Source organism: Lissotriton helveticus, chromosome 12 (assembly GCF_964261635.1).
Source record: "Lissotriton helveticus chromosome 12, aLisHel1.1, whole genome shotgun sequence".
NCBI lineage: Eukaryota > Metazoa > Chordata > Amphibia > Caudata > Salamandridae > Lissotriton > Lissotriton helveticus.
Window position 1 is genome coordinate 110282120 of NC_136073.1, and position 21231 is coordinate 110303350.

Here is a 21231-nt window from a genome sequence, read left to right on the forward strand (position 1 = left end):
ATGGGTGGGTGGATGTATGGGTGGATGTATGAATGATGTATGGATGCATGCATGCATGATGAAGGGATGCATGATGGATGGATGGGTGGATGAATGATGTATGGATGCAGGGTGGGTGGGTGGATGGATGGGTGGATGCATGAATGATGTATGGATGGATGGATGGATGCATGAATGATGTATGGATGGATGCATGATGGATGGGTGGATGGATGGATTGGTGGGTGCATGCATGAATGATGTATGGATGCAGGATGGGTGGATGGATGGATGCATGAATGATGTATGGATGGATGCATGGATGCATGCATGATGGGTGGATGCATGATGGATGGATGGGTGGATGGATGGGTGGGTGCATGAATGATGTATGGATGCAGGATGGTTGGGTGGATGGATGGGTGGATGCATGAATGATGTATGGATGGATGCATGCATGATGGGTGGATGCATGATGGATGGATGGGTGGATGCATGAATGAATGATGTATGGATGCAGGGTGGGTGGATGGATGGATGGGTGGATGCATGAATGATGTATGGATGAATGGATGGATGCATGGATGCATGCATGATGGGTGGATGCATGATGGATGGGTGGATGCATGATGGATGCATGAATGATGTATGGATGGATGCATGCATGGATGCATGCATGATGGGTGGATGCATGATGGATGGATGGATGGGTGGATGGATGGGTGGGTGGGTGAATGAATGATGTATGGATGCAGGATGGGTGGGTGGATGTATGGGTGGATGTATGAATGATGTATGGATGCATGCAAGGTGGTTCGGGCTGCGCTCGATCGCTGCGGTGCAATATGCAAATTAGTTTACGCCCCTCCACTTTCAAATGTCACCAGCCGCCCCTGCCTGGACGGCTTTGAACCCCCAACTTTTACTGAATGCCGAGTTGCTTGGATTCAACCTCACTACCAAGGAACACACTGCAAAAAATAAAGAATGTCTGGTACCAGCCCTCTCTTCAGAAGAACCGGTTATTCCAAAAAGCAAATTTAGAACTGCTGTTCAAACTTACTCACCCTTCTGGATGGTGTAAATCCCCTACTCCATGGCTTCCCAGACTCCACTTTTGCACCCCTTGGGACACCCTTCACACTGCAGCGAATTTGTTCAGGGCCTTAGAAATATTATCACTTAACCCCCATTGGCTTCCCTTGCCAGCTTTTTCCATCTTCAACAGTGAGAGGAGACCATAGAAACCATTGTTTATACTTCCATTTATTAGTTATATTTTTGAAATGTTTTAAGATGGAACTGTGAAATTAAGCCTGGGAGACTTAGAAAGGTAATTCTGTGGTGGCTTGGGTACCAGACAAAACTTTGGACATTTTTGAAAAGTTTTGTTCCAGAGCACCAGAGCCAAGGTACTGAAAAGTACCCAACCGGCAGATTAAATTTCAGATTTGTCTCCTGAAAGGCTCTAGCACAGTGATATTCAACGTACGTACGTACGTAAAGGTTAGTTGCAGTTAGGGAAAGGCAGTAACTAGGCCCTTAACTTTAGGTACACCCTCATTTTTAAAGACAGCAAGTGCGTAAAAATAAGATAGTCTTTTCAAAATTCAAAAAAGTGTATTTAATTGGCCTGTAGAACTATTTCACCATAGTAAATCAAATTATAGCAGTGCATTCAGAAGTATTTTTCTTAAAGTGGTGTATTTCAAATACGAATTTAGAAACGTACATGCTGCCCCTCCCCACCCTGACAACAATGCTATTAGTGATTACATCCAGGCATCGGAGATGATTTTGAACAGCACGCATCCTTAAGTCATGTATTTCAAGTTTCTCTCATATGATAATTAAGAAAATGGAGGAAATTAAAATAAAACAATTGCCCTGGGTCACACAATTTGGTCAAGTGGAGTAGCCAGGATTCATCCCAAGTTTTCTGGTTTCACATTGCGCAATTTCTTTCAGCCACTAAATATACATGATTTGCTTCTCCTACACCGACTTTACACCCCTGCTGGCATCAGTGAGGCCTTCAGTCACACCAACTACCAAACTTTGCGGTGCCCAGGCAAATGTTTGTTATTAACCATGCTCTAGCACATCTTGGACTTACAAAATTTTTGAAGCAAAAACCTCAAAAGCTCCAGAGTCTTAGCAGGACCAACCTGCAGCAGGTATCTGACCAGCAGCCCCATGGCAGTGGCTACAATTTCAGATTTTTCACACAGGAAGACAACTTAATCCTTAAAAAATATCCCTTATTGGTAGGACTTTGAAACTTTTTTGACGTTTGTGACTTCCTTTTTTTTTTTAAATTATTTTTATTTATTTTCACCTGGTATAAAGTTACAAGAACATTCGATATTATTTCAAATTAAGCAGATTCATAATATACATACATAGTCTGTTCTCATCTCATAAAATAACAGTACCCAACATAAATCGAAACTAAATGCCAGTACAATTCAATTCTAATTTCCCCCAGATTTTCTCATATTTCTGCAATGATTTGACCCCTCTGAGTTCTGCTAACGCACATTCCATAGTTTTGATTTCGTTAACCAGATACCACCATTCCAAGGCGTTGGGTGGATTTGGGGTGACCCAGGCTCTAGCTAGAGTCAATTTAGCACTGGAAAGTAAAATAGATAGCAATACAAGTGTGGTTGATTAGTAGTATGTAGGCCTAATATAACCATAGGGGCTGTTATTGGAGTGCTGGAAACCTTTTTTATAACTAATATTTTCCCCACTTCTTCCCAGAACTTCCCAAGTTTTGGACATGTGAACAGCATATGTATAAGATCTGCTGCATACTCATCGCATTTTGGGCACTTGGGTTTTTTTTTACGTTTGTGACTTCCAGACTTTTACTGGGACCAATCCACTTTTTGTATCCGACCAGGGCTCCATCGTGGTCAGCTTCAAAGTGTGCTTAAATCCTGGTCTACCCCTTCAATAGACTATCATAGACGCTTTGGGCTTTTTGATGCTATTGATATTTAAACCAGGTCTGGTGGCTAAGTGGACTAATGCCTCCACTGCAGGAGCCTGAGTATTACCTCATGGTCACAGGTTCAAACCCTGGCGGGTCCACTCAACCTTTCCTCTACCCGAGGTCGATAAAATGAGGACCATTCAGTGGGGTAACAAGAAACATCTGTTATTCAGCGCCAAGATACCTACGGGTGAACGTGCGCTTTTCAAATACTTATGTTACGTAAATATTTACAAATGTGGTTCTCTGGCACGCCTTACTGGATTGTTGTTGTTATGGTCTTATTTTACTCATGAACTTTTTCTCTTTATTTTAAAATTTGTTCTAGAATTTTATTGTGTCTTGTGTGATTTTTTCTACTGTGTATGCAATGCTTAAATACTTTATACATTGCCTTTGATTTAAGCCTCACTTCTTCATGTCATGTTACCTGGGATTGAGCACTGGTTAATTGTATTTACTTTATGTGCTATCTAGCAGGTGTCAGCCTTATCCTTTGAGGTGTACTCCACAAAAAACAATTCACTTTCCTACACCCTGGCAAAGTCATTTTGATGATGAAACACATTTCACAGCACCTGTGAAATATTTTCCATATTTCACATGTGCCTATATAAATGTGTGTTTTAAAATGCTGCACCCAAAGATGTAATATGCAAGTATGTAGAAAAAGCCTAACTAGGCCATTTTTAATATTTTACAAATGACAAAAAATGAGTTCATAGCCAGTGCGCTTTCAGGCATGTAGGTGCAAACACGGTCTCTTTTAGGCATCTGATCAGACATTTTGGCACAAAATTAATTATTCATTATGAGCATGGCATCTATCTGTAAATAGGGTTGTGGTCCTAAACAACGTCTCTTCCAACACATTTTAATGGATGGCTAAAAAGGCCCTTTGTGGCCTTCCAAAATGTTCTGAATTAAAAAGTAGGGAAATAAAGCGACAGGGAGGATAAACAACCTGGGAAATAGGTGGTGAGGAGTTGGGGTTTTGGTCAAGGAAGGGGAATTCTCATCCACAATTGTTAGACTTTATAAACTATGCCATGTAAAGGCCCATTTTAAAAGAAGAGGCTTTAAATCTACAGCATCAGAAGCACAGTGAATTCCCCTCATTTGCTTGTTTGCTGCAGCCTGCTTCAAAGCAAAGGCTGCACCATGTAAAGCTTCCTGTCAAGCCACATGGCACACACATGTGCATCTGTGTTGTCATTAATAGACACGGTCTTCATTTGAACTCGGTGAAGCTGTAAGGCTGGATCAAACCCCAGGAGGCGAGACCCTTTGATCAAGGAGAAAAACCCATAACATCGACAATTCTGTATTGTATCACCAATAAATAATTTAAAGTGTGAGGAAAGTCATTATCTTTGTACATGTCCTTTTGTAAGAAGTCCTGGTGGTGTCTTTAGAGCTTTTCAACAGGAAGTTCATTTTGCAGTAGTAGGAAAGGGTGGCCTTCATGCAACCTTACACTTAAATAGGACTATTTAAAAAACCTACAAAAAGACTGTAATTTATACCCAAAAGTCAAAGATCTGACTTTCAAGAGCAGTATTCCCGAAAGCAGAAGTCACTCCCAAAACTGAAGAGAACTCCAGTGTCGACTCCAGTAAATTACTTTCTAGGAGTGCCCCCAACCCTCCCTCCAGCCCCGCCCCCCCCCCGAACTCATGGTCACGGGTTCAATTCCTGGTGGGTCCGCTTAGCCTTTCATCCTTTGAGGTCGAGAAAATGAGTATCATGGAGTTGGGTTGGGTAACAAAAAACATCTGTTCTTCAGCGCCAAAATGCCCCTATGGGGGGGAACGTGCGCTTTACAAATACACATGTTATGTTATACCAGAAGACTGACTCGGTCACAGTCCTCCAGGTCCCTAAAATGAGCCGCTAGCAGGGAAGGAGTGTTCAGCTTAGGTCCAGGGTGGGCAGACCCAGTATAGATTCTTAGGACATACACGTTAAATTAATTTGCAAGCACTGCAACTAAATGGGACTATTTTACATAAGTCCCATACTGAACATCTGGCAGGGAGCTGACCCTCGTAGGCCGAAGGGGGGGGCACCCAAAAGGGGGACTGTCAATCTATGTTTCAAATACCCTAAAAGGCCCGATTGTTCTGCTAAACTTTGAGGAAGACTGGCTACTTGGGGTTCAAATTAAATCATGGTCCAAGCAACGCTCACTCCTTCTCCTCAATGTGTATATCAACCCAAGCACGCGGACAAAAAAGGGACATCTGGCACGCTTATCCAAAATCATGAGCGATTTGGCCGTTGACCACCCCGATTTTTCTGCATAGTGACGGGGGACTTCAACACAAATATCTTCCAGGGCAAACCTACAGACATTGACGGACTTTCTCCATTTACTGTACTGGAGCTGCCAGACCGATCTAAGCCTCCAAATCAAGCCCACTCTGCCCTGGGTGAGTTCCTCGTGTTACAATTCTATAGCGCTGGATACCTGGTAATGAATGGAAGGACACCGGATGAAACCCTCCCAAATTGGACCTGGACAAACGGGCACAAGAAAACTTTTCTGGACTTCTCTATTTGCAACTCAAACCTGTTCCATCATCTGGACAGCTTTAGCCTCCAACCACGACGGGAAAGTGATCACCGTCCACAGGTCATCACTCTTAACATAAAGCCGGAGTACCATACGTCTGCTTTAAGTACTTGTACGGAGATCTACACAGAGAATCTGAGGCGCTTAAAATGGAGCGATGATATAAGCCCTAACATCATGAAAACAAGTTTGGCTCTTATCAATGGGGTCACAAATCAGACGGCTTCCCCGATTGCTGTATGGACGACTCTCTGCTTACAACTGGTCACGCTTTTTCCCGGTAAACAGCACCAACACAATGCCAGCACTATCCGGCAGTTCTCACTCTCAACCTAGTCGAGGGCGCTGAAGAAAGCCAGGAACATCCCCAGGAAATAATGATCTCAGTCATGTGTACAAATTAGCGCAAAAATCATTCAGGATGGCCTCACAAAAAGACAAACGTCTACATCAAAACCAGCTATGGGCCAAGCTCCTTTGGGAAAGCAAAAACCGCAATGCAAGAACATTTTGGGCCTTGATCAACTGCTCCAACTCGGGGTCATCAAAAGTTGGGTCGGCAAACATACAGGAATCAGACTGGGCCGCCTTCCTGACTGACCACTTTAGGTCCCCGGAAAGCACAGTGACAACAGGAAGCAGCTCCTCTAAAGCGGTAGAAGCATCCCAAAGCATCTGCAGGCGCAAGAACACAAACTGTGCAGGCTATTGTACAGATGACATTAAGATCAACGAAGAAATGGTCGCCAGCGCTGTGTCAAAAGCAAGATCGGACGGGGCCCCGGGCCTAAACGGCTTGCCTCAGAGACTGTTCAAATCCAACAAAGCTCTTTGGTCGGGGCACTTAACCACCTTGTTTAACTTTGTGCTTAGGACTTCAACTGTTCCAGATTCCTGGCGTGGGGCTATAATCCACCCAATCCATAAATCAGGCTCCCATGCCACTCCAAGCAACTACAGACTAATTGCCCTCCTTGACATCGAGACAAAGCATTATGCAGGCATTCTTCTGAAGGAGCTGAAGGGATGGGCAGAACAGCGTGATTTGCTACCGATGAACCAAACAGGCTTTACTGCCAATTCAGGGACCCAGACTAACTTGCTTACATTGTCTATAATCATCAACAAAACGCTGTCATCATCAAGATCTGTGCACTGTTGTTTTGTTTATTTTAAAGCAGCGTTTGACCAGGTCCCAAGGGCAGCTCTATGGGGTAAACTGAAAAAATGGGGGATCCCTGAAAAACTTCTGGATGCGATAATCCAACTTCACTCACACACCTGGGTTCAGGTGAAGCTGGGGTCCGGCACGCACCTCTCATGGAAAATCATGACAACCAGAGGAGTCAAACAGGGGTGCGTGCTGGCCCCCCTCCTTTTTAACCTGTTCATTGCAGACCTGCCGGTCACACTTGATGAAATAAACAGTCACCCCCCTAAGGTTGGAGGCGTAGCAATAAGTAATCTTCTTTATGCCGACGATCTGGTTCTTTTTAACCTTACTCGGGTCGGGCTTCAAAGGCTTTTGGACAGGCTACACAGTTACACAATTAAGAACCAACTTGAGGTAAACTTAAAGAAAACCCAAGTTGTGTCCTTTGGAAGGAAACGCAATGGTGGTGGTGTGTGGTCATATAACAATAATAATCTAACAACAGGACGCTCATATAAATACTTAGGGGTCCATTTTGATTCCAGGGGTAACTTCTCCAAACAGCGTGATGAAATTGCAGTAAAAGCCACGATCCTACAGGTTACTTTATCTAAGCTTGCCAAAGAGCTGTCCGATCCAACCCTCTCATTCCTACTGGAAATTTTGAGAGCAAAAATCGGACCCACCCTTACGTAAGGTAATGAAATATTTAGGGGTAAGCTAAACACAACTCTAAACCAACTTGTGACCAAGATTTACAAAAAAGTGCTACATTTGCCCAAATCTGCCTCTGCTGCCCAGATCAGGCTAGAACTGGGCTTATTAAATCATGAGGCTTTCAACACCGGCACATATCTAAACTTTTGTCACAAACTTAGAAAAGCAGCTATAGGTACTTTAGAGTCTCTAGTTTGGTTGGAGATCAGTCAGAAGAACCTTGGGGGCTCGTGTGGCCGCCTTTTTACAGACTCTATCCGCGAAATCGCAGTGGGTGATCTATGGGCCCTCAACCCCAGCATGACAGCATTTAAAACATGTATCAAAAAGAGCGTCAGAATGTGCTCACTCATTATGGACAAAGCGCTACTCCGCAGACGCAGCCATGCATGGCCAGTCATGAACTCTTATGGGCGCATACCTCCGGCTACTTACCTCTCCTGTACTTATTCACTGCACTTAAAGCGGAGTTTTTTGGCCATCAGATTGGGGGTTTGGCGTTTTTTAAAAGATCTGCCCACATGGCAGCGTACCACGGAAGATCTAACTTGCAGAGGGTGCGGCATGACAACTGAAACGCTAGAGCACGTGGTTTGCTTATGCCCCGCACTTACGTTCCAACGTAGACGTAAACTCAGAGCAGAGTGGAACAGGTTGGGTGTTCGGACCTGTAGACAGGCAATTATCACCTCTCTGTGCCCAGAAAACATAGCTCTGAATATCGCCTTTACAACATATATTCGGGATGCTTATCGCATCTTTACAGCAAAGGCGGAAGGAGCAGCAATCCCCCGCTCTGTCCCGTCCAGTGGCCCAACTCAAGCTGCATTTTAGCCCTGAGTTTTAAGTTAAAAAAAAGAAAATAATAAAATTATGAGTTTTAGTTGTCAAACGTCAGTACATCAATTCCCCCTGCTCTTTTGCTAAGTGTTATCGCTGTCTATTACACAATTGTTTTAATTTTTAAGGTGCAATATAAATCAAGTAACAGGTGTCGATAGATTTTTACTGTTCAACTGTGGTAAAATATGTTTTGAAACTTTTTTAATTACAATGTACCAATTTGTGGATTCAATTTGTAATGCTTTTAAGGATATTTTTCTTTTATCCAAATAAAGATTTTACACATGCGAGGCGCTAAACAAAACTGATCGATACTTATGTTCAGAACGTCAGGTACCACCCCAATTGAATAAAGAAAAATCAGAAAAATAAACCCATCCATTACCATGAATCCGAGAACTGCATTACTCTCGAAGCCGGTGTTACTTTAAAGCCACTGACTGTACTGTGCAAATTTACGGCGTCACCGCAACACCTCCTATGACCACAGGAGGGAGCCAGATGGCAAGAAATAGCCTAATAAAGGACTTGCTGCTAGAGGAAAGGGCAATATTTACTAGTGAAAGCGAGAGCCGATGGCTCCCCTCTGTCCTCTATCTCCATCAGTCTCACCTTTGGCCTCTTCCAGACCACGCCTTCGGGCGGGGCCTTGGTGTAGAAGAGGGTCTCGCTCGCAGCTGGGAAGAGCGAGTCCTCGAAGAGGGCGCGGCGCTGCAGGCAGGCCTTCTTCAGCTTGGCATAGTTCTGGCCTTTGTAGGGCACCACCGAGTTGGGCATCTCTTCTTGCAGATCTCAGGAGGGGCAGTAAAGCAGAGAGACGTACCTGAGTGAGAGAGAGAATAAAGGACAGGCGACTGATGAATTAGAAACCAGACAGCAGCTTATCACACCTGAGAAAGGCCTCAGCCTTGGTGTCCCACATGGCGTGGAAACATTAGCCTCCTAGGATCAAAACAAAGACAACACACTTCCAATCACAAACTCAGGCGCGCAACACCCATTGGCCTCAAAGGGCTTCAGGCAGCCCCCCCCCCCCCCCCCTTCGTGTGTGGCAGCCCGGGATGAGACACTTCCCGGGCCCGCTCACAGCCGCACCCAAGCACTTCACAGGTCTTTAAAAGCCCTTGTGCATGTTAATGGGGCTTTGTTGTTGTTTCACCCCTTCTAAGAGCCCCTGCAGCTCGACTCTGCCGATTTCCTAAAGATTCAGCCCCCCCCCCCGAAAAAATTTCTTAGCCCCCCCACCCCCAAATTTAACTCTAGTTGCGCCTCTATACAGTGTAGTGTGCTACTACTGTTGTGACTTAACTATTGCCATTCCTTTTCCTTAGCTACACCTTCCCTACTGATCAGCCAGGGTGAGTGCTGTAGTGCTTGGTGATGAGTGGAATGCTGAATGCTTGGTGATGTCATAGAATGCATGGGCACCTGGTGATGTACTGAGTGTCAGTTGGAGTCTGCAGACTGGGCAGCAGGGGCGCTGCTCCTGGTGGGGCTGTTATCATCTACCTACTTATCTGGAACTTACCTTGTAACTAAGCCTAAATAACTCATCTATAGAATATACACCTCGGCTAGTGGACTTTGTATTAGAACAGTTACCCATATAGGCAAGTGCTTCAGCACCCCAGATAATGGTAGTAAGCGCTATGTAAATGTTGCAATACAATGCAACTAGCCTTAGGCCCAGACTCACGAAAAAAATACCCTTTTCGGACAATATCATCTTTCGGATCCTGGTACTACACACTAACATTCTAAAAACGACTATGACCCTCATTGGTTGGTGCTGTAGAAAAAAAATGCTACCAGCTCAACCTTATTATTTTAGGCAGGGGAGGGGGAGTGATAATAGTACAAAGATGGAAACAGACAATTGTGACAGCACAGAAGGACAACAAGGCCAATCTTGCCCTCCGTTCCATGGACAGACCACCAGAACCGTCCGGTCTTCCTTACAGACATGCAGCCAGGCCCATCCAGTCTGGTCATTCCCTCCAGGTGCGGACCTACAAGCCTATCCAACCATATATCCATCCCTTGCAGATACATGTGCCACACCCATTCAGTCTGGCCATTCCTTGCAAAAAAGTACTGCTGGGCCTATCCTGTCTCCCACTCTAAAGTCAAACCCATCAAGTTTGGCCATTCCCTGCAGATATGCACCTCCAAAGCCCCTCAACTTGCCTTTACCTTATAGACCGTGGATCCAGACCCAGCTCTGGACACACAGAGCCTCGTGTACAACATTTAACATTTTGTAAATCTGAGGGTTTGCAGCTGCTAAAACACTTAAAAATGTACTAAACCTATTTAAAGATTTGGAAAAGGTTTTCGGAAATCTTAAATGGGTTTAGGAAACATGAATAATTCACTATTTGAAAGGGGGGTTTTGAGGGTGTTCCTTACAAATACGGATTCTTTTTGGTATGCATTAATGTTTTGTGATGGAAATCCAGTTGCAAAATGTTATTATACCACCAACCAAAAGGAGTAGCTCATTCGCTTATGGAAAGGGGACCCCAAGGGAACAGATAGATAAAAGACAGATAGATTCATTTCACTCAAATGAATTACAATGTTAAATTATATTTAATGAATGGTAAAGTCAGATTTTAAGTTACTAGTCTGAAAATCCCACTTTGAGAAAGTTGTCCTTTTTCTGCCTAAACCAAATGAGCCATTATGCCAATGTCAATTGTCACATGACTGTAAATGGCTCTCCTGTGGTGTTTTGTGTATTCCTTTCAGATATGGGGGACAAAAGGGGCTTGGGTGTGGGGTCGGCTGTTGCTTTCCAGAGAAAGATGTCCTGGGGTTGTACTCCGACCTTCCTGAGCTTCTAAGAGTAGCACCGGGACTTGCCCAACCCCTTTATTGACTTCTAAGGGCTGCCTGCCCTGCCACTGCCAAATGTAGCTTACACCTATGCCTAGCTGCCCTAGGCGTCTGATCCCAAAGAGGTGCCCCTCTGGACCATGACTGGCATCAGTGTGTACTCCCCCTGCCTCAAATAACAAGTCCAGAGCTCCAGGAGTCTTTGGTGTCTTTGCAAACAAACTCCAGGTGACAATCCGTTACACCAGTCAAAGCGAACCCCCAGCGATGGCCTGCTTTTCATATCTGCTTTGAGATCCAGCTGCAATGGTGACAGTCTGTGGCATTCACCAAAGTAAAACTCCTGGGACTACTGACTCTTCGTACAGAACAGAGGCCTTCTGTGATGCCCGACATCCTCCTCTTGCCACCAACTGTCTCCTTGCGTCGACCACCAACGCAAAGCTGCCTTGTGGCTACCCATGTGGACTCTGAAAAGGTAAAATCTTCAGCAGGACAAACCTGGTTCCTGTGGCCAACCTGCCCTTCAGCATGGTCAGTCTGAATTTGTGGCGGCTTTGACTTTGTCCAGTGCAACAAGGTAACCCACTTGGCGCTTTGTGGCGCTATGTTTAGTAGAATCTTAAAAAATTAATAATGCTGATTGGATTTTTGTCATTTGGGTGTGATTTTGTTTCATCACCCACTGGAGGTCGCCAGTAGGTAGTATTAGTTAGGGCCATGTTTCCATAGGTAAAGCGTTTTTTGTCTTGCCTATGTCTTTGATGCCGTTTGATGAATCCTCTCAAAATTTTCTCCAGAAAGTGCTCCTGTGAGTCTTGTGGTGGATGGAAAGTTTTGGGGCGATTCATGAAGCATGGGCTGAGAAAAATGGGGTTGAACAAAAGGGTGCACTTGCCATGTTAATTCCCATAGGACCTGTCAACACGACTACAACCCAAACTGCTGGATGGAATGACACAACATTTGGTAGAAAGGTAGATTTGGTTACACAGATTGTGCTTTTTGTTATTTGGTGTAAATTTGTTCGTAGTTAGAAAAAGTTAGCGATATCTGTGGTCGAGCATATTTTGCGGAGACATTGCAATTAATAGTGACAACGCAAGCCAACAGCAATGCTGAGATTGGCTCGCCGCAACCTGAAGAGAAAGTTGTGGCTGCCACTAAATGGATTGGAGAACGGTTCCCAGGGCTGAAAAATTCAGTGAAAGTTGATATAAGGGGTCAGGGTGGAGATACTCTGAACCCATGTTTGACAAATGAGGGTGGTAATGACACAAGATATATATCCAAAATCGATTTTGCTGACTACGCACAATATTTACGATGACATCGTGATCATCAGCTCAGTCCCCCATGTAACACTGCAGTGAGTCCGCGATTATTGGTAAAAAATATATATAATTTTTCACACACCCACCCTGACTTTTCCTTTCAGCTCTCACACACTCAGTTACCGACACATGCACCCAGTGAAACACCCATTTAGAAACCAATATATATGTTTATACTCACAGTCGCACTATGACACTGACACACCCACTTACAGGTGTAGTCGTAGTCAAAAACCACTTATGCACTAATTTAATCATCCATACACCACTCATACACTCATTTAATCATTCATACACCACTTTCACCCTCATTCAATAATCTACGTACTATTTGATGCTGTCATTCAATCATTCATGCATAACTCATCCAATCAACCATGCACTACTCATGCACTATTTAACTCATCCATGCACATCTCATGCACTCAATTATCCATACACAATTCATACACTCATTCAACCATTCACCACTCATGCGCTCAATCATCCATGCACCACTCAAACATATTCTAACATCCATACACCACTCAAACTCATTCAATCATCCATCCACCACTCATGCACTCAGTCATCTTTCCACCACTCATGCACTGAATCTAACATCCATGCACCCCTCATCTAATATTCATGCACCACTCATGCACTCATTCTAACATCCATGCACCACTCATTCTAATATCCATGCACCAATCATGCACTCATTCAATCATCCATGCACCACTCACACACTCAATCATCCGATCACCACTCACACACTCATTCCATCATCTCTGTACAGTGATGTACTCATGCAATTATCCATGCATCACTCATTAATGAATTCAATCATCCATGCACCACTCACGCCGTCATTTAAACATCCATGCACCACTCATGCAATCATTGATTCAGCCCTCATGCACTCATTCAATTATACATGCACCACTCAATCATTCATCCACCACTCACACTCATTCTAACATGCATATACCACTCATATATTCATTTATCTATGCACCACTCATTCAAGCATTCATGCACCACTCATGAACTCATTCAATCATCCATGCCTCACTCATGCACCCAACCATCCATGCTCTACTGATGCACTAAGTTATCCATGCACCACTCATGCACTCATTCAGTTATTCATTCACACATTTAGTCATCCATTCACTACTCATGCAGTCATTCAATCCTCCATACAGCACTCACTTCCTCATTCAATCGTGCATGCACCACTCATGAACTCATTCAATCATCCATGCACCACTCACATCCTCAATCTTGTATGCACCACTCATGCACTCATTCAATTATCCATAAAGCACTCGGTGCACTCATTCATGCACCACTCATACACTCCAGTAATCATTCATAACCACTCATGCAATCATGCATGCATCACTCATGCACTCATTCAATCATGCATGCACCACTCATATCCTAATTCAATCACTCACTGAAAAAAAACAAAGGTTACAGGGACATTATAGTTAGGAAATAGAATTAAAAAAAACTTTAGAAATTCACTGAAAAAAACAAAGGTTACAGGAACATTATAGTTAGGCCCACATTTCACTCGTACAAAACCAGAGAAATTCACCAGTTATAGTTACCTGAACAAACTATAACTCATGCCTCCGCAATGACCTTCTTATGACCTCACATATGACATCACTCATGACATGGTCAGTGACATCACTGATGACATCTCAAATGACACTGATGACATCTCAAATGGCATCACTGATGACATCATCCAATGATTGTGAGTGTTTTCTAAAATGTATTCAGTGTTAAATATATACAGTAAGGGAAATAGCTGAAGGATTGTATGGGTGAGTCAGTGGCTGCGTATGTGGTGTGTAGAAGAGTGAGTGGGTATTGAGAGACTAACATGAGTGAGTTCATGTATGAGTGAGTGGCCGTGTGAATATCTGTATGGGTGAGAGAGAAGGTGCGTAAGTGGCTGTAAAAGTGAAAAAGAGGATGAATGAGTGGCTTGTATGGGTGAGTGAACGGGTGTGTCAGTGGCTGTAAATGGTAAATGTGCGACTGCATGAGTGGGTGAATGGTGGCTGTGGAGGGATCTACGTGTCTGTATTGGTGAGTAACAGGATATATGAATGGTTGTATAGGTGCGTGAATGGACATGTAACTGGGTGTATCGATGATTAATAGTGTGTGTGACTGGATATATGGGTGAGTGAATGGGTGTGTGAATGCTAATTTGGTAAGTTACTGTGAGAGGTTGTATGGGAGACTATCTGCTTGTCCTAGTGACTGCATATGTGAGTGAATACAAGTGTTAGTATATGTATGAGTAAGTGTATGTGTGTGTAACTATATGGATGAGTGAGTGGCTATATCAGGGACTGTATAGGTGAATAAGTAAGTGTGAGTATGTGTATGGGTGACTCAGTGTGTCAGTGGTTGTATAGGTGTATGTGTGGGCATGTAAGTGTATGTATGTCTTGATGTGCGAGTGCCTTTATTGTTCAGTGAGCATGAGCATGAGTGGCTGTTTATGTGAGTTGTGTTAGTTGGTGTATGGGTGAGTATGTGTGAGTACCTCGATTGATAAGTGAGTAGGTGTGTGAATGTTTCCATGGGCCTGTGAATGGGCAGAGGGGGCTCCTCTGCTAAGGCGGAGGAGCGTTGCCCCACTGCTCTTTGAGAAAGAAAAAGAAAATGATAATAACGTAGTTATTCTGATTAATTTTTTTACCAGTTCGGGGCTGGGTTAGGGTGGGGCTCGAGGGACAGGGGGAGGAGTGGTTTTCACCCTCCAAGTGTGCATGACTGCTTGGCCGTCTGTCTTGGCCCGGCCAAACAGTCATGTGCACTTTGCAGGTTCCCCACAAGGATGCATTACACAGCCTGGTGGGGAAAATGCCCAGGACCCGAGTCCCCATCTGAGCGGCGAACCACGGCGCTCAGACCAATCACAGTGCGGCATTAAAGCATTGTGATGGGCTTAACCTCTTCCATGCTCATGAGCCACGGCGCTCCGGTGCTCATGACGAGCTCAGCTCATCATGAGCCGTGGAACGCTCACATGCAGGGATAATTCCCCTGCTGTGCTGGTTCTACGGCAGGTAATGCACCTGTGACGAGCTGAGCTCGTCATGAGCACAGGAGCGCCGTGCCTCATGAAGAGCTCAGCTCGTCATGAGCATCCGGGCGTCGTGCGCGCCCCCCTACCCCCCAGCACAGCGGGAAATTAACCCCCGCAGCGAAGGGGTTAAGGGAGCCATTCACAACGGTGCATTGCAACAGCTTTGTGAATGGCTATGGGGAACCTGGGTGCCTCCTGGTTCCAGGATTCACAGCCGGTGGAAGAGGTAGGTGGTATTTAAAAAAAAAAAAAATCTTTTGTCCCCCGGCCCTCCACCGTCAGTCCCTGCCAGCTGCCACTGTGAATGGGTAGTCAGTGGTTGTGTGACAGGGGGTGTATGATATATTGTATAGGGATGTTAGTGGGTGTGTGAGTGGTTTACTGGATGATGATATCAGTGATGTCAATGACCAATTCATGATTGATGTAATATGTGAAGTCATAAGCAGTGCATTGCGGGTGGTGAGTTATAGTTAGCTCAGGTAACTAGAACTGCTGAATTTCTCTGGACCCACTATGATTCTGTTTTTTGTTTACCAACCGCTTATTACATAGCTTGGTTCACAAAATAAGAATGCAATTTGTAAAGTTTGTGCACAAACTGTGACCTATTTTATCTAATGCATTCTTTATACATGAGGCCTGCTGCCCCCAGCTCTACCCATACTTACTCAGGCATGCCACTCCACCCGCTCTGCCCTCAGGCCCTTTAGAATTCATGCACTGTTTGTGCCCCAAACACTGCTGGCACACATCTGTTTTATGCAAAGTGTGAGAAGCACAAGGCTTGTTCTGGTGAACCTAAATATGCAAACAAGAGCCACCGCCACATCCTGCTGTGATCCGCGTGCAGCCCTTGTGCAGTATCCATAGCCCTACCGTCTGAAGAGCACTGTACCAAGTTACTAGACTTATACTCAAGTATAAGACAAGGAGTAACTGGGAATGTCTCTGTCCTATGGAAATCCTCAGAAGCCACTTGCTTGGCACACAGCTTGGGTGGAACTACGATAAAAGAAGCATTGGCAAACGTCAACTGGTCTGACTTTCAAAAAGCAATTTATAATTCACCCTGCTTCTCTGTACATGTCAAACCCATAAGCACTACTAAAGAATAACGAGTTGCCTGATTGTTGCCACAGACTTTATATAAATAAATGTATTTGAAGTATGTTCCACTTCACCATCAAAAGCCCTGTATAATTTTGCAGGACTTTCTCAGCAAACAGAAACACAGAAAAAATCTATGAACAGTCTGAGTGCCTATTACTAAAATATGCATTATGAAAGAACTTGTTTAATATTAAACACTTACTGAATGTTTTTGCATACTTTACAGAAGCCTACCTTATATTGTGCTCAATACAATTTTAAAATAATGACATACATAATCACTGTGCTTTCATTTACAGACTGGGGCATCGTAGCTCTTTTATACACCAACCTGTACTCTCCGCCCCTATATCGCAGTGTCATAGGTTCTATTTCATTCCTGCTTTCTCCCTTTGTCACTTTTTTTCCATCTTTCTCTTCCGCCTTCCACTCTCTTGTTCTGGTTCAAAATATGATGATTAAACATAAGTGCCGATCTGCAGGTGGGCTCCAACTGCAACCACCTGCTTAAATTGAGCTGGGCACCAGGCAACCCATATTCCTCCTTTCCACACCTCACACTGCCACCCCTCACCCATAGTTCCCACTGCTGTGGCCACCAGCACCTGTTGCCCAGGGCACCATGATCCCCCTCCCCCACTTTTGCATCTTAAGTGGTGTGGAGTGGTACCAAGTTAGCAGTTGTGTTTAAAATAAACATGAATTGTTGTTAAGTTGTTTGATTCTTCTTTGCCTGTAATTGGAGATGCTGGTCCCCAAACACATGCTCATATATACCAATCCTGCAGCTGTGGAGTGAAGGGAACAAATGAGCATAAGACCATAAGACAAGTTAGAATGTATGGAGAGAGGACTGCGGAGAAAGATGGATGGATGGAAAGAAGAGCGGACGTTGGAAAGATAAATGGATGAATAAAAATGGATGGGAGAAGAGGAGGACGGGTGGATGGACAGAAAGATGGAATACGATCCATTTCTAGAAACTCTTCCCTCCATCTCTTCTTTACTCATCCCAAACCTCATCCAACTGCTATTATCTCCCAATAAACACATTGTAGACTCTTCCATCCCTCCATTATACTTTTCAATACAAGAAACAGACTTGCATGTCCACTGCTCAAATTAACTCATATTCCCCTATACTAATTCACCACTAATTATTTTGGGTTCCTGAGTAACATGCTACTCACCAAAAAGCACTTTGACTCCTCGTCAGGGGTGGTAAGCACTATATAAATACAATTACAATGGGTGGATAGACAGTTGTTGGATGGAGGAGAAAGAAAGGAACGATCTCTATGTCCAAAATAGCACTAAACGAGCAAGTGAGGCTTTCTTCCTTGGGTGAATGAAGAGAAGGAAGGCAAGAAGGATAGATGGATGGAAAAAGATAAAAAGAGGAGAGAATGGAAGGAAGGATGCATGGGTGGATTAAAAAAGGATACGCATTTTCTTGTGCGTCGGTGCTCAGTCTCAACTGCTGCAAAACATATTGCTTTTCCAGCTAATTTGTTTGAATTTTTTCTGTAAAATGAACACCGTGGCCCTTTTTTTTATAAAAATGTTCTTCAGAAGGATTGACCATTGAACATTCTTGAGGATGGTAGCCTCATGGTAAACCCTGGATTAATGTATTATTTAATGAGTGCCCATACAGAACTGCTTGGAAAGGGTCTACCTTTTTCGCAAAGTTCTTTAAGAAATGAGGTCTGAAATGCACCCTTTGGTCACATTGCTTCTGAATTCACTTGGGGGCGGGGGGGGGGTGAGCACCTGCCTTCAATGAGTGCCAGCCTCACACGCTCACTCAGTGCTTTTTAGGACACGGTTCAAAGTGGGGGGAATTCTATTCTTCTGTCTACACACCTTCGCTACAGCCCTCGCTAACCTACCTTCATGATAAGCCACAGACAGAAAGTAGTCAATGAAAAATTCCTGTGTGCAACCTGTCCTGAAAGATAGAATGGACAGGACTGCAGGAGTTGGTGCAGAAGTCAGTTAACTTAATCTTCACAAATCAGGAAGGAAACTGCAGCCCATGTACGCAGATGGCACCACATGGCACCTTTGCGCACCCCCAATACCGCCTACGTAGGTGGGTGCCTTATGTGTTGTACCACAAGGTTCAGACACCAGCCACATGGAGAGTGGGACCCTCTGAACAATACAAGCTTGGATGATGGAGCCATAACAGCTGTAGAAAGGCCCCGCCTCTGTAACAGTGTCACCATGTGGAAACCCACTAAGGGAAGTGACAATACCCCCCAACGTTACATGCAGAGTTTGTGCGGGGCAGATCAGCCTGTGGGGGCATTTCAAGTCTAGAAGGACCTAAAGGTTCTGGGAAGGGTTTTGTCACTTTTTAGTGGGCAGGGAATAAACTCATGATTTTGCTTGGAGTGAAGTTCGCAGCCACAGCTGATGGATGCTGGCTATCATACCGAACGTACTACTCTCTTGCCAAAGCACACTCTTCGGATCATGCACACACATCGGACCCTTCACTTAACCACGTATCATCGCAAATTATCACCCCTCTCACCACCCCTAGCACCAGCCCCCGTAATACTGATAATATCGACTATGCTCCACATGGCCTACCCCTCCCTACTAACTCCCAAATCCCATCCAAACCCGTTGACCTTTCCAATGCCCCCCCAGCTACGCGGCAACTACGATCTCCACTCCTCAACATGCGGCATGTCCAATATCCTCGGAGGTTAACTTATCCCTGAACCCCCCTGTCTATCCCCCTCCATCTTTGTCCCCTAGTCCCCACTACCCGCAGTCTAATATCCCAGTTCTCCTGGGAACAAGCAGACTCCACCTCTGCCCTACATCACCTAGACCCCCGCAACAACTAACATCTCTCCTCCCTGATCCCCCCCACCCAATACCCTGACCCATCACCCCTCTACTGCATGCTGATTACACGCCGATCCGCCTCATGCCACGCGACTGATATTGCGGAAACCATTCTCAATGAAAACATCGACATTGCATTCCTAACGAAAACATGGCTCAACCCCCACTCCACTCCTATCCTTGACCTGCTCATTCCACCTGGATATTCCATCACGAGGAAAGACAGAATTGAGCAAATAGGAGGTGGCCTTGCCCTAATCTTTAAAGACGAACTTAATCTCACGCTAGTCCATCTCCAGGACCCTTCCACCTTTGAATACCTTTGCGCTGATCTTACTACTCCTGGCTCCCCCACCATTCGTTTACACACCATCTACCACCCCCCTGGTAATTCTATCCCCTTCATAGAGGAGCTATCTGACCTTATCATTCAATCTTCGCTCACTCACTCCAAGAATCTCCTTCTTGGCGACTATAACATCCATTGGAATAAAAATGATGACCCTGCTGTCATCCTCTTTAATGACACAATGGACATTACTGACCGGACTCAACTCTGCCAATCCCCGACTCACTCCAAAGGCACCACCCTTGATGCTATCATGTCTAGTAAAGATCTGGCTTCTCTCTCAACGATCCTCCCCGTTGACTGGTCCGATCACCACCTTATCCTCTTCAGTTTGAACTGCTCCGGTACTCGCCACACCCCTATCGGCACTTTACCCTTGAAACATACCCGTAATCTTCACTTTATTCCCCCGGGCAAGTTGGAATCCTCAATCATAGCCCGCTTACTTCTCCCCCCCCCCTCTCACAGCACTAATGATCTAAATGAACATTACAATAATTCAATCCTGCAAGCCCTTGACCAAATTGCCCCAATCAAACTTAAACAACAACAAAAATTCCTCCCAAAACCTGGTTCAATTCCGAACTTAATAATGAAAGACGGGCCCTCAGGCATTCTGAACGTTCTTGGAGGAATCATCCTTCCTCCGATAATCTGTTACTCCTGAGAAACGCCAAAGCCAAGTATAAGAAGCACATCTTCAACGAAAAAGCCTCCTTCCTCCGTTCACATCTTGACCAGGCTAGAAACTGTCCCAGAGAACTCTTTAATATTGCTACAAAACAAACTTCCTCTGGTCCCCTAAAATACCTGCCACTGTTGAAAGATGCGAAGAAATTGCCTGCTACTTTTCGAACAAAGTCAACTCGATTGAACAATCCTTTTCTTCCCCCCTTCTCCCACTCCAATCTACCCTCAGCCAACTCCACCTCCCTAGCATTCCTAATACTCCTTTTTCCCCTTCCCCAGCATGTTGTGACCCCTCTCTACCTCTCCCTACTATACCCCACCCTGACTCTATTTCTAAGAATACACATGCTAAAAACAATGCCTCCTGGAGTGAATTCTGTCCAGAATCTGAATCTACTGTCCTCAACATCATCTCCAAACTCAAGCCTTCCTCACACACCAAAGACCCTCTTCCCGCTCAGTTGGTTCAGGAACTCGAACACATCATTGCCCCCATTTGAACCAATATCATCAATTCCTCCTTTACCACTGGCTGTGTCCCAGCTTCCCTTCAACTAGGTCAAATCTCCCCCATCCTCAAAAACCCCACCGCTGACCCTAATGACTTTAACAATCTACGCCCTATCTACAACCTTCCCTTCCTCTCCAAAGCCCTTGAAAAATGTGTCCTGTCC

General features: G+C 44.7%; 1 protein-coding gene across 2 annotated transcripts in view; it reads right to left on the reverse strand.

The window, feature by feature from the left end:
• The window catches only part of LOC144799820 (calpain-5-like), a 127915-nt gene that overhangs the window by 85104 nt on the left and 21580 nt on the right, over positions 1-21231 (reverse strand). For both annotated transcript variants that reach the window (XM_078671391.1, XM_078671392.1), the window contains exon 2: positions 8881-9091. In XM_078671391.1, coding sequence (XP_078527517.1) covers positions 8881-9045 — 165 coding nt within the window. In that variant the 5' untranslated portion in view covers positions 9046-9091. The remainder of the gene's footprint in view (positions 1-8880; positions 9092-21231) is intronic.